The following is a 15312-nucleotide window of genomic DNA, read 5'->3' as shown; positions in this document are numbered from 1 at the left end:
ACATAATGTATAGCAGCTCTCCATCAACATTAGCTATTATCTTCCATCCACTATGTGACATGGTCCTCATTATTAGGCAAATTCAGTCATTGCATTTGCGCCTGAGGTCTGAAGTGGGCCTGTAGCTTCCTGTGAGTTGTCCCATAGCAGATTTGAGTCCCCAGATTTGAAGCAGCATGACAAAGAACCTTTTATCCTAGGACTACTGGTGATTGGCACCAGCCACAGTGAAAGGTAGAAATCAGGGACATGACCAGAGCTCTTTCAGATGCTGAGGGCTTATGTGAGGGGATCCTTCCTAGTGTCACCTTCCTTCTATGCAGTTTTGCTTTAATAATCTGTTTACCAAGTGGAGGCAAGCATTCAAAATGATGTGGCACCTTCCAGAATCATTCAGAAGGCTTCAGTGGGTGTGGACTGAAATTTGGTTTCCAGTTGGACTCTGAAAGTGTAGAAGACCCAACACTGTAACTATGGCTGCCATCTGGCTACTTCCTCTCTCCTATAATGTGACTCATTATGTATCCAGAATCTTATCCCTCCTCACCTTCTTCAGTGCCACAGAGACTACTCTTACAGTGCAAACAGGTTTCTGGGGGCTGAGAAATTTCCTGTCATGAGAATTTCCTTGTTAAACCTAGAAGAGTCCAGAACAAACTGAGACAAGTGGTCACCCTCAGGAAGGGTCTAAATCACAGAGAAACTAAATAATCTCTTACCATAGAGGTAGAGAATCTATTCTGAAAGAATTTCAGAGGGAGTTCTTAAAGATTTCTTAGACAGTTCTTTGCTTACCATCCTTACTGGCACCCAAGGGCAAGTGCAAAATTACTAGCATGGCCTAGAAAACAAGGAGCTTCATGATATGGTGTTGATTTACTTCCCTAGCCTCCCTTTTCTGCTCCATCCCGCTAATTTATGCTATAGCTAAACATTCTTTCCTGTTTCCTTAAACATCAATCTCTTTAATCCAGAAGGCCTTGTTCTAGATGTCCCCACATTTTCTGGTAATCTTCCAAGTCTCATTCATGTGTGATCTACTAAGGAAATCCTTTCTTCCCTTTCCCCCAGATGGTCACTCCATCTTTGTAGCCTCCACAATCCTTCACATTTCTATGGGCTCACGAAGCATGCTGCAATTTACCCTTCTGAGTGCCTGAATTCCCCTATTAGACTGTGAGCTCCAAAGGGACTTTGTCTCATTTTCTTTTCATCCCATGTTTGTGGCATATCTTGCACTGGAAGATTCTTCTTCTTCTTCCTTTTTTTTTTTTTTTTTTAACATTTATTTATTTATTTATTTATTTATTTATTTATTTATTTAATAGAGAATGGAAAGGAGGGAGGGAGGGAGAGAGAAACCCAAGCAGACTCCACACTGAATGCAGAGCCCCACCATGCTGGTCATGACCCTGAGATCATGACCTGAGTCAATATTGCTGGTCAGGACCCTGAGATCATGACCTGAGCCAAAACCAAGAATTGGACACTTAACTGACTGAAGTCCACATGCACCCCTTGCACTGAGATTCTTAAATCCTATTGAATAAATTCATTCTCCTCTGTCTGGTTGTCCCTGTAGTCTAAATACTGAATCCAGGATAATATTAGGTAGGTCTTAATTCTGAGATCATAAGAATTACAGTATCGAGTGTCACTACTTCCTAGTTACATTATTTTGAACAAATCACTTAATATTTTAAATCTCAGTTTCTCTTTTGTTAAAAAGGAGAGAGAGAGAGAGAGAGAGAGAGAGAGAGAGGTGACTCCTGCGTCCCAAAAAGAAATCACAATCTCTCCTGCATCCATATAAATTACAATTTTAAATTTAGTTTCTACATATAGATGATCAATTTTCCTGCTAGCCCCAATTCTCTTTTGTATTGTACTTTTTCTCTTGTCTCCCTGCTGCCCTGCCATCTCCATTTTCATTCATTTTTACAATATCTTGTTCTCTCTACACAGAAATTATAATTTCTCCCCTAGGAGAACCAAGAAATACCCTCCTTTACCCATTAGAAACTAAAACTGCTCCAGTTGCATGGTGTATACAGTTTAATCTGGGTCACATGATCTTATCAACATATGATATACTCATCTTTGTGTTGAGAAAAAGAAGCAGTCTCCACAATCAGTCCTGGGATAAAGGACACCAGTACCCATATACTAGCATTCTTTGGCCATTTCAAACCCCGAATGAGCTGAGCTAGGCTTGAGGTAGGCCCCAAAACTCATGTAGCTCAGAAAATTCTGAGAGGTGGTGAGCAGAGCATAAAGGTACCTCCACCCCCACCCCCACCCCTGTGTATTTGTAAAGCATATGCTGTTAGGAGATCTTGGCTGTCCTGGGTGTTCCCAGCACCTCTCACATACTTCTAATAAATATATGTCAGAAGAACTTCCATCGCTACACCTCTGCCTGCCTTCTGGAGTCTTCTCTGCTGAGGGCCACTACCTGGCTGTGAGTCTGCCATGAGGCCATGGCCTGCTGCTTGCTTCAGCTTCTTGCTCTTTGCTGTTTCTTGTGGAAGCCCCTTTCTGAGTTGGACAGGTTCCTTGGGCTCCTCTGACATGTCCCAGCTTGATTTTGTCACTGTATTCCTTCTGTACACTTCTCTGGGCATGTCCCTTCTCTTTGTGGCCTTTTTGAAAGTGTTGGCAGTGATGTCTCTGGGCTTTGAGCTCTGGAGTTTCACTTTCTGGCCAGTAGCTTCTTCCTTCCTGTGGTTCCCATGGGGCGGGGGCCGAGGCTGACATCACTTCTGCTTCACCCTTCAGGGGCAATTAACTTGCATGAAAACAAGTTGCAGTGGGCTTTATTAGCAGCAATATGTGAGCTAGGGCAAATCCAGGAAGTTTATTTAGTAGTGTCCCTGAAGCATAGGATCCTGCTAAGACCATTCACTTGATCAGGAGTCAGGGAGGATCACTCCTCTATCTAAATTGGAGCTAATGTTGCCTTATCTGTTTATCCCATAAAAGTGGGGGAGGGAATCTGAAAGAACTTTAAAGCTGAAGATGCTACATGAATGCCATACACTAATCACCTAAAAGTGCCCTTTGAATTCCACTCAAATTCAAAGGGTAAATTCTTAAGACAGTCAATACTGTTTCAAGCAGAAATGTCTTGATCATCCAATATGCAAATAAGAGACCAAGGTAGATGGAGTATGAAATTTTGGCAATCCCTTAAAAGTGAAACACACTTAGATTAGAGCTGGAAGGCCCTTTGGAGAAATGATCTAGAGCACACCCCTATTTTACACTTGAAAAAAAAAAAACACAGTTCTAAATAGGGGATCCCTGGGTGGCTCAATGGTTTAGTGCCTGCCTTTGACCCAGAGCATAATCCTGGAGTCCCGGGATCGAGTCCCGTGTTGGGCTCCTGGCATGGAGCCTGCTTCTCCCTCTGCCTGTGTCTCTGCCTCTCTCTCTCTCTCTCTGTCTATCATAAATAAATAAATAAATAAATAAATAAATAAATAAATAAATCTTTAAAAAAAGAGAGAAAAAATAAAATAAAGAGAATAGGTTCATAAGTGAAAGATTGTACTGCGTACGTAGTAGATACAATCTCCTCTAAGTCTATGTAGATATATAATAAGGACTATATCTGTGAGAAGAGAGGAACATGTAGTCCTGGAATAGTACTGGTCAAACTATAGATCAATAAAAATTAGTTGAAAAAGTTTTTGTTTCTTAGCGTGTTTTAATTATTTACTTTGAACCATTGTTGGTGTGTAATTTTTATGTAACATGCTGTGAGACACAACTTTGCAACTGCTCTATTTTTTGACTGAGCCATTCTCCACTTAAGAAAATCAGCATCAGTTGATTAGTACATTCCCTTAGTATAAGGACACGATTCCTTAGTTTTCTATACTTTCTCATGATATAGATTTTAAGTGAGATTTAGGGTTCTGCTGAGAGAGAATTCTACATGTAGAAAGAAAGATGGAAGGAACTTAGACTCCAGACACCTCATTCCCCTGTCATAGGGGGATTTTAAACTTTGTGGTATCCCTGATGGGACTAAATATTTACCTAGAATAATACCAGGCAAAAGAATACCTGATTACAAACTGGGGCTTTGGTTCTAATTCTGATGTGGCTTCTTGGCCTTGGAATGTCAGGAAAGACCTTTTATCCATGTTTAGGGAGCCTACATGGCTGTTTTTCTATTCTAGAGCTCCCTTTGCCTCCTATTTGAGTTTCTTTATGGATGGGGCCATGGAAGGTCTCTGGGAGGGAGGTGGCAATTTCTCACATAAGCGACAACTTACGGGGAGGGTCTGAGAACCCCCAATCTGCGTCAATTCAAATAAAGAACATACTGAAGCCCAGTGGCCTTCTATTATAAATAATACCTTATTTTGTCATGGAGCAGGGATGAAATAGTGAAAAACAAAAACAAAACCCCACATACGTTGATGGTGGATTTTTAGCTAGAATATCAGATGAACTTCCTTGCTTGCTAGTGCTCTCATGTAAAATTAGGGAATGACCAGAAAGAACAGAGCTCTAAGAGATGAACTGGGAACTGGTGGTAGGATTTGGATGAGGTCATGCCTGAATCTCCAATCCCACACTGAATCTCCCTACCGAGAAGAATCAAGCCCTCCTGCTCCATCTGATGAGGCTGTTCTTGCCTTGCTTGGAAATCCCCGAGGCCTCTCTTTTAGGAGGAGGGAAGTTTTGCTCAGTCACACACCTCAAGTGCCCTTTCTCCCTCCCCAGTCCACCAACATCAGCATTAGTTTTAGTCAGGTGAACATGAATTCCAAAAGAATTTGACTGAGGAGAAAAGACTGCCCTGCAATATCTGGGTAAATGACCATGATGAGCCTTCCAGAAGTTCTGCAGCCATCGTGCCAGTTTCATCAGACGACAGTAGCCTTACTCTTTCTTCTTACTGATTGGTTGGCTGATGGTTGGACTCAACAGTGGCTTATGCTAAATAATAATACAGTGAAAGCAATCTAATGATTTGAGAAACTGGCAATATGGAAGTGGATTTATCATACCTTCAACTTGCCAACTTATATGTAAACAATATCCCCTGAAAGGGCCAAGAAGATATTCCCTTTAACAAGAGTCATAAGAATGACATTGATACAGGATACGATCAGGAGCCAGATACTGGCTGGAATTATTGTGATTGAAATGAGCTTTTAATTTTTACAGTATTTTTAAGGATCATAAGCAGTGGGTCTTAACTCACAGATGAGAGGTGTGTGTGTGTGGGGGGAATTTAGCCAGCCCAAGAAGTCTATTTTATTAACATAACAACACCCACATAAAGAGAGGCCAAAATTGAGCCACCACAGGTATAAATGCTCTTACCCAATTCCTGGTTGAGCCAGTTCACTGATTTAATGCCACTTTGGAGAAGGAAAGACACAAATTTCCCTGCAGTTACAACATAAGTATATACTGTGCATATTCTTGCTATCTTTCTCCAAATTGACCTGTATTCCATACAGGAACTATGCAGGAAAAAATAATCAGACCAACACATTTATTGAACTTTGCCTTGTTAGGTGATAAACGGTTCTCTGAACCAAGAAAGTTTCAAGCTTAACGAAGTATTGAGTAATATCACAGGTTCACAGGTCCAGATCTAGATGTGGTCTTGTTAGGATATATCAGCACAGCTATCAGCACATCAGTGTCTGCAACTGATAAATATATCTGATTTGTAACTGTTTCCAGATATGTTCCACATTTTTGTATGTTGAAAGTTTTAATGTACACCTATGTAGTCGGAAACTTTTACAAACTAGATTCATATGATGTATACATAATACACATGAATAAATACTTATAAAACAATATATGTGTAACCATGATCGAATTTAAGAATAAAATGTTACAAGAACCACTGCATCGTCTTTTTGCTTTTCTTCCATGGCATCCTCCGCTCCTCCTAAGACAGATAAGAGAGAGAATAACTATCCTGAAATTTCTGTTACTTCTTTCCTTGATTTTCTTTCGTCAGTTTACCAAATATATGTTCATTTCTATTTTGAACTTTATATAAAGGGCATCATACTGCAGTATTCTTACCTAAAAGGTGTGTTTTGAGGCTCACTGATTTTCATGGCTGTGGCTTATTCACGTTTTTTTTTTTTAAACCTCTGTGGTATCATTTTTGTGGAAAAAAAAGCATATTTTTCATCTCTCTGTCTCTCTTTTCACAATGTTCTCTTTCCAAACAACATTCGAGCATGAACATTTTTTGCTGCATGCAAGCAGAGCTGCTAAGGATATATTTATATATGGTAGGAGAACAGATGTACAAAATCTATTAGGTCCCTGGAGAAGATTCTGATGGACCACACAGTATGCAGATCTGTAACTGTATTGGAGATCTCGTGTTCACACTGATATTCACAGCAACTAGGAGCTTAAGGGCTCTTACAGTCTACGGTCTTGCTAGTACTTCGTATATCAGAGATGACATTTTTCTTAATCTAAACTTGAAAACATAAATTTATTATATTATTGTAGTTTAAATATGCATTTCTGTGATTACTAAGGATTTTGAGCATGTTTTCTTTGGTTTTTCAATGTTTCTTGTTTTCCATTTCTCTGAAAAGTCTGTGTGTGACTTTTGCCTATTATGTTTGTTTTCTTTACTTCCTGATTTAATATTTTTTCTATATTACAACTACTAATACTTTTTGCTTTCCATTTAGTTTATGTATATTAAATACCTTTTCTCAATGCATAACTTAACCTTTTCTCTATCTTTAGAATGTCTTTTGATAATTCAACTATATCAAATTTGAGAATTTCTACTTAATTCATTTTGTGCCTTTTATTTTTATTTTATTTTATTTTTTTAAAGATTTTATTTATTCATGAGAGAGACAGAGAGAGAGAGAGAGGCAGACACAGGCAGAGGGAGAAGCAGGCTCCATGGAGGGAGCCTGACATGGGACTAGATCCTGGGTCTCCAGTATCAGGCCCTGGGCTGAAGGCGGCGCTAAACTGCTGAGCCACCCGGGCTGCCCGATTTTGTGCCTTTTAAAGAGAAAGCCCTCTTTACACCTTTCATTTTTTTATTGAAAGGTAATTTTTATTCCATATGTGACAGGTATAGTTTGAGATCATGCTTTTTGTGTAATGATTTAACTATAGTGACTTGTATGCTCACAAACACTCAGGATATTATGTCAGTTAACTATACTGGTGACATCATGTTAATAGGAGCTGGTGTGCAGGAAATTTCGAGAAGATAACCCAGATGCCCTGCAAACTCATATGTGTACTGCATTGTGGGAATAAAACCTACAGAAACAAACTACCATTTCAGTGACAGTTCTGTTGGGATAGGTTAGTCAACAAAATCCAGTCCAATTTGATAATGTTCAGCAATGTCAGCTTGTACTGTGCTCTAGTTTCTTCTATTTCATTTTACTCCTGAAATACCAAATAAGTAGTTCCAAGGATCTATGTGATGTACTGACATAGGATGAAGGACACGACTTCCCTTGCTATTCCTATTTCCACATGGAGGGGCTCTCCAAGGTTTCATTTTCTTGGCCCACTATGTGACGAAAAATATTTGCCCTGTCATATGACATAAAATGTAGAATTGCTGGCATTTATCCCCCGGCTGAAAAAGTATTTGTACAAACACATAAGGCAATAATTTGTCTATTTTGCTTACTTCCTGATGCAGGCAGTGAAGTTAGGTGATTCTATGGGAAGCCCCTGCATATAACTACATCCAGACATAAAAATTAATCATAAATGACTGCAGCATATATTGCAAGATCAAAATTTGGCAAGATCAAAACATAGTTGTGCCTTGCAGAAAAAATGGTGTGATTCACCCCATCGGCAACATTGATATTCTGAGTTTCCTGATAAGAGGATGTGTTGAAGAAGACAGAAGTCCTTAATGCTAGCTATTTCCTCATAACCAGTTGCAAAGTAAGTCTTGTATTTTCTAAATATATATCTGCATTACTTTGGCATGTATGTACTGCCATTTTTTTTACTTTCCTCCCTTTATTTATTGGATTTTTTTTAAAAATTTTTATTTATTTATGATAGTCACACACACAGAGAGAGAGAGAGAGAGAGAGAGTCAGAGACACAGGCAGAGGGAGAAGCAGGCTCCATGCACTGGGAGCCCGACGTGGGATTCGATCCCGGGTCTCCAGGATCGCGCCCTGGGCCAAAGGCAGGCGCTAAACCGCTGCGCCACCCAGGGATCCCTATTTATTGGATTTTCTTATGTAAATTGTGTTCATGGAATTTTGCTAGTTTGTCCATAAGGCACATGGTGTTGAGTTAGAGTTGTCTCAGACTAGAGATGGAACTGACTTTACTCAGAGATTCCAGGTTTGGATCTGGATGGAATAAATGGGGATGTTTCAGAATGGCTCTTTGTGTGAAGGAAATAACATGAAGAATACAGCTGCTCTGTAGCAGGTGCTGACATTGTGTGCATGTAAGTAGGCAGGAGAGGATGTATACAGATGGTGTGTAGTCAGTGCCATGGTCAGGCATGGATCTTTATTGGCACGCTTATTTGTTCATATACTTTGGCTATATATCATTTAAACCCTCTTGCAGTAAGTGGGCCTGCATTTTGCTACAGAAACAGCAATAGCAGATACTTTCCCATTCCCTCTAGTAAATATGGAACATGGTCATGGGATTTGGACTGACCAATAAGATATATCAACCTAGATTTTGAGTCAGAAGTAAGGGCAATTAAAGGCACATGCAAGAGAGGATGATTCAGGTGATGATCATGACAGGATTAGCAGCATAGAGATTTGAAAGGTAGGGTGATAGCATCCTGCAGTGTGTTAAGGGGTTCATGCCCCTTAACACATGGTGGTGTTAGTAGCCCCTGTGGTGGTGATGGTAAGCCCCAGTGGATTTCACCACACATTGATGGTCAGTGGACCTTCACCACTTATTTATTAGGCATGATCTTTGAATAATTCTACTTTTTCCTGTTTCCTGTTCTTTTCCAAGTTTGATTCTTTTGTTTTTTTGTAGGTGTTCTTTACTAGAGTTCATGTTGGTGTGTGTGTGGGGAAATGTGTTTCCTTTTTTTGTGTGTGTGTGTGGGGAATGTGTTTCAATTGAAATATAAAGTTTTGTTTAGCTTGCTTTTTTACTTAAAATATATAATGTTGCTGTTCCTATACAGGTCAGAAGATCAAGATCCAATTCTTTTATTTCTGTTTTTTTAGGCATACAATAATAAATAAAATTTTAAAGTAATTAGATTATATCATATGTTATATTATTATTCTCATTTTTTGAATATATTTTGTCTGTTTTTCATACCACCACTTTTCCACTCCAGATTAATAACCTCACCTATATCCTTCTACTCCTTTCTTATATTCCTGTAATATAGAGTTTGTGATTATTTGCTTTATAAAAATGGCACAATGCTGACCATACTTCTGTCTCCCCATTGACAATATCCCTCAGAGGTAACTGGTGTGGTTGTAATTCAATCTTTTAGTAGCTGCTTAAGATTTCATGATGTTCCAACTGCATAATTTATTTTCTCTAAGGTTATTCACTTGGTTTTCAATTGTGTTGCCACTAGAAACCATGTGTCAACACCTATTTGAATAAAGACCCTTTACCCTGGTGCTTTTTATAAATGTGAATATGTTCCTGGAATGGAATTACTGGAAATAAAGAGTACATAATTTAAACTCAATAACTACTGTTATATTGCTTTTCTAAAGAAGGTGCTGTAACTATACAGATTTGTACCAACACTCTGTGGGATGATGAAGCTATTTCCTTCATCCAAGCCAGCAATAGATGTTGATATTAGTAACTTGAATTAGTTATCTTAGTCTGTAAAAGTTCAAAATGCTCATAAGCAAAAGACTATTACCTTAAATCAAGAAATCAATACAGTTCATGAAAAGCTTATTTACAAATGAAGATCCACTTCTATATGTCAAGTGTTTACACACAGAGCATAAAAATTATGACAGCAATGCAATCTACTACATATACAACTGGGAAATAGTTAAGTATCCTTAGGTACTTCTTTTAGAAAAGCTGCTCTAAAACTCTGAACAACCTAAAACATTTAAAACTTATGTTTTAAACACGCCTTAAAAAGATAGTAGGCAAGAGAGTGGCATGAGATAGAGAGTGGGACCAGTTGAGACCATTTATGGATTCTGGACAATTTTGAGTTGAGAGTCCTGGTTATGTGTTTATATACATTACTGTTGAGGGAAAATGGTGACTGGGTCCTCTTTCCTTCCTCCTAGCTATAGTATATGGTATACAGTAGGTATAGTATACTATATAGTATATAGTATAGTGCTCGAAGCGAGCACTCCTTCCTCCACGGTATAAATACTACTTTCAGAACGATATGACTTCTTCTCAAGAAGGTTCAAAAAGCAAATACAGTGGGAAATATATGCATTATTAAAAACCTTTGATCAGTCTCTTCTCCCTGTTTTTCTGCTAATCAAGGGAATCTGAAGACCCAAGAGGAATCCCATCCCCTGAGACACAAATCAAGTTAAGTTCCTATTCATCTAACCACGTTAGTTTCCATTCCCTGCAGTTCAACGAGTTGGGTCTTGAATCACCAAAGAATCATAGTAAATGCAGAGTACAGTCTCAATAATGATAGTGAAAAATTGGAAGAAAGAAAACACAGATGAGTTTTATACCTAAATGAAGCACATACTGTAAGGTGAGTTCGTAAAATGGTAGATTTCTCTTAGTGTCCTTGCTCTCCCTCTTGAACTTCCACTGAGAGATAGGATGCTTGGGCATTGTTAGACCTCCTTTCACCTTGGATACCAAGTCTCACTTTGCCACTGTCTCTGTCTATTCTCCCTGTTCTCTCTGTCTCCTCTCTTTGTCTGTCTCCTCTTTCTGCCTTTTCTCTCTCTCTCTCTCTCCACACACATACACTCAAAATTATTAATTGAAGGTCTACAAATGGAGACTAAGTTGCTGCATCGTGGGCAAAGAACTGACAGCTGACAACTGACAGCTCTAATTGATAGTCCTGCCTTAAATCTCAAGCTATTTGCAATTCATATTATGAAAGGTTCCTATTTTATCTAATCTGAATATGAAGTTATTCTGGGTATGGGATACTCCTGTTCAAGTAGAAATGTCAGATACATTTATTCAAGTTTTTGAATTCTGGTATCAATATAGGTGATTATAATAATTTTGTCTCTGTTATATATTCTCTGATTTGAAAAATTATGCTTCCAAAATCTTTTTGGGTGTATAGTTGACACAATGCTACACTAGGTTTAGGTGTACAACATAGTGACTCAATTTCTCTGTACTTTATGCCCTGCTCACCACAAGCATAGCTACCATGGGTCACCATACAACACTGTTGCAATACAAACTGTACTTCCTATGCTGTGCTTTTTTTTTTTAAAGATTTTATTTGCTTATTTATTTTAGAGAGAGAGAGAGAGAGAGGGAGGCAGACTCCTGCTGAGCAGGGAGCTAGACTCAGGGCTTGATCCCAGGACCTTGGGATCTTGACCTGAACCAAAGGCAGATGCACAATTTCCTGAGCCACCCAGGTGCCCCTCTCTGTCGTGCTTTTATTCTCATGACTTATTCATTCCATACCTGGAAGCCTGAACCTCCCACTCCCTTTACCTATGAAAATTATAGCTTGGTGTAGCTTGAGCCACATTGACTAGACACGGGATACATTTTGTCTAAGCTTTGCTGAGAACAGAGATCCTCATGTTCTCTCATACTGTGGAGCCAGTTACATAATCTTCCCTCAAACAATAATAACAATAACAATAATAATAACAATCCTTAACTCAAGACTAATTTGGGTTAAATAGAAAATATCAATTCTGCCTCACTTTTTATTAAACAGAGTCCCAACATTTCTTGACATCAATCTGGCATACATCCTTTCCTCTGGAGTTGGTTCTGTTCTTCCTGTCTCAGGTAGTAGGTCATAAATAAAAGCCATACATTTGATGGGGAGGTCTTCTTTTAGAAGGGAATTGCCTGAATTTATGAATATGAGGAGTGGATGGTGGATGGAGGGATATTATCTCAAGATATGGCAAATTAGAAAATATCCAGATATTTAGGATGGAAGGATATAAGTAGAAAACTGCCAGTGGATTGTGTTCGGGAGAACACATGAATTTTACGTTCTTAGAACCTAGGAAGGATAAGCATGGAGAAGCATGGAGCCAGCAGTGTAGAAGGCTTGGAATTTTCTGGATCATATGGAAGATTACAGGGACCATGTCATGGAGTTCAGTTTCTTAACTTCCTCTAAAGGAGGTCCCTTTATAAGTAGCTGGTGATTATAGTGAGACACAAGTCCCAATACCAGTGATGAAGGGCTCTTCAAAGATCTAGCTTTGAAACTGAGAAATCTTTACAGCACAAAGAGAATTTATTCTCCTCTCATTCCTCCCTTTCTATAGATAGATTGGTATATAGGAGACTAGATAGGTAAGTATATAGAGAGGGAATTTTATATCACAAGGCAACAATTTTGTATGATTCATTATAATTTCTCAAGCAGTTCTCAAGTGCCAGACCCTTTATTAAGGAGCCATCTCTTGCCTTATTTAATACTTCTAGTTTTTTTTTAACCTGTATTACTGCTGACAAGTTATATATGACGACCACCCAAAATTATTCAGGTGTACTGTACATTTAAAGTGTGCAGTGGTATCACAATTAAATTCTTGATTCTTTAAGTTACCATATGAATTCTGGAGAGACAACAGAATTCCCAAAGCATCCCCCGCCAGCTACCCTGTAGTGTACACTCTCTGTTAAATCTTCTCCACTTGAATTCAGGTGAGATCTGAGAATATGATGGGAAAACACTCGTGAGGCATTCTTTTGCATCACACTTTGTACAGCAAACTGAAGAGAGGTTCTCCTACTAGCTTTGAAGCAGTACTCAGCTGTGTTATCAGATGGTCAAGTGGTTAGGACTTGAGGGTGGGTTCTAAAGCTGAGAATGATGATCCCTGCTAACAGTCAGCAGGACAGACAGACACCTCAGTCCTAAACTGCAAGGAACTGAATTCTGCCAATGATCTCCACAGGCTTGGAAGCAGACCCCAAGTCTCCCATGAGATTCCAGACTCAGCTGACATCTGGTTTCAGCCTTGAGCAGAACACTGAGCTCACCTGACTTAAATACTGTAAGAATGGAAATTTGTATTGTTTTATGTTGCTACATTTGTGGTCACTTATAATGCATAACAGTAGATTAATACAGTGGATACCTAGGATTTCTACCACATAGATGTAGTGTTCCTCAGTTTGTGTGTGCATGCCTTTGTGTGTGTGTGCAAGACAGAGACAGTACATGCGGGAGAATGATGATGATAATTCTATCATCTTTACCAAAAACTTTTGTAAGAAGCAAAGTTGAATTAACTCTAGAATTATCTACCAAGGATGATGCACTTGCCACAGGAAAATGGATTTCAAGTTTTTAATTAATGCTGGGTGTCCTCTCTATTCCCATAGGGAGAGACATCAAGGACGTGGAAAATGACAAACATGAGCTTTGTAACTACATTCATCCTCATGGGCATTCCCCATGCACCAGCCCTGGACATCCCCCTCTTCACAATCTTCTTAGTGATTTATGTACTCACCGTGATGGGGAACCTCCTCATCCTGCTGGTGATCAGGGTGGATTCTCACCTCCACACCCCCATGTACTACTTCCTGACCAACCTGTCCTTCATTGACATGTGGTTCTCCACAGTCACTGTGCCCAAAATGCTGATGACCTTGGGGTCTCCAGGAGGCAGGATGATCTCCTTTCACAGCTGCATGGCCCAGCTCTACTGCTTCCACTTCCTGGGCAGCACTGAGTGTTTCCTCTACACAGTCATGTCCTATGACCGCTACCTGGCCATCAGTCACCCACTCAGGTACGCCAGCATGATGAGGGGGAGAACGTGTGCCCTCCTGGCCACCGGCACCTGGCTCAGTGGCTCTCTGCACTCTGCTGTCCAGACCACGCTGACATTCCGTTTGCCCTACTGTGGGCCCAGCCAGATCCAGCATTACTTCTGTGATGCCCCTCCCATCCTCAGGCTGGCCTGTGCAGACACCTCCGTGAATGAGATGGTGATCTTTGTCAACATTGGGGTGGTGGCCTCGGGCTGCTTCCTCCTGATAGTGTTGTCCTATGTGTCCATCGTCTGTTCCATCCTTAAAATTCGCACCTCGGAGGGAAGGCATAGAGCCTTTCAGACCTGTGCCTCCCACTGCATTGTGGTCCTTTGTTTCTTTGGCCCTGGTATTTTCATTTACCTGAGGCCAGGCTCCAGGGATGCTGTGGATGGGGTCGTGGCAGTCTTCTACACGGTGCTGACACCCCTTCTAAACCCTGTGGTGTACACCCTGAGGAACAAGGAAGTGAAGAAAGCTCTGCTCAAGGTGGGCAGTAAGTCAATATTCACCCAATGTAAATAAAGAAGAAAGACCAGATGTGGCTAGCTTCTCTTTTATATATTTAGAATTAAATTGAACCACCAACCTGAACATTATACTTATAAGGAACATTTCAATTATCCAGTCTTAATTTTTTAATTAAAATTTAATACATTTTTAATTTTCCCTCTTAACTGCTTGCCAAAACCCCAGTATAAGCAGCCATTTATGGTGATAATCTAAGAAAGGATGATGACTTATTTCTTCCCTTTTATGTTCTACCAAGTAAATCATCAGAAAAGTGGTTACTCCTATACCCTAAAGAGTATTTTCCAGAATTACTCTTCAGTACAATATATCTATATTTTATTTTGTCAATTTAAATTAAACTATCTAAAACTCTCTTTCAATTTTTAGATCGTTATATTGAAAAACATCACATGTAATAATTGCAATTCATTTTATAATATAGTACCTACATGGTGAAATTTTACATTATACAATATCACACCAAAAATACTTGATTGTCAAGAATGGCTTTATTCAAATTTATGAAATAATTACAAAGTAGAACTCTTTAATTTTTTCACTTTGACTTCCAAGATTTTTTATTTTTTTCCAAGATTTTTTAAAGTAAATATTTGTCTACCTTTGTACTTTATGCAGTATTTGTACTGAATTGGTCACAGAAATGACTATTTAGATTGTTGTTAAATATTTACAGAGCTCCTTTTATCTTAAATGCAAAGTTCCTAATTTCTGCAATCTCAAAATTAGTTTTGTGAGTAAATAAGGGATGAATAGAAAATATATGAAAAATAAGAAAATAATCTTAGACACAAAATTATGCTACCAATAAATATTGAAAGTCTC

General features: G+C 39.1%; 1 protein-coding gene across 1 annotated transcript; it reads left to right on the top strand.

Annotated features, from left to right (window-relative positions):
• The first annotated feature begins 13545 nt into the window (after positions 1 to 13545).
• Positions 13546 to 14481, top strand: LOC112920203 (olfactory receptor 10G7). Its single transcript, XM_072732038.1, has one exon. The coding sequence runs from the start codon at positions 13546 to 13548 to the stop codon at positions 14479 to 14481; it is 936 nt and encodes a 311-aa protein (XP_072588139.1).
• The last annotated feature ends 831 nt before the right edge of the window (positions 14482 to 15312 follow it).

The sequence above is a fragment of the Vulpes vulpes genome, chromosome 12, assembly GCF_048418805.1.
Source record: "Vulpes vulpes isolate BD-2025 chromosome 12, VulVul3, whole genome shotgun sequence".
Lineage (NCBI taxonomy): Eukaryota > Metazoa > Chordata > Mammalia > Carnivora > Canidae > Vulpes > Vulpes vulpes.
The sequence above is the reverse complement of the archived record's forward strand: the minus strand, read 5'-3'. Positions and strand labels throughout refer to the sequence as shown.

What these genes read in the sequence shown, in the direction of transcription:
- LOC112920203 (XM_072732038.1), top strand. Translation starts at nt 13,546, where the DNA reads ATGACAAACATGAGCTTTGTAACTACATTCATCCTCATGGGCATTCCC.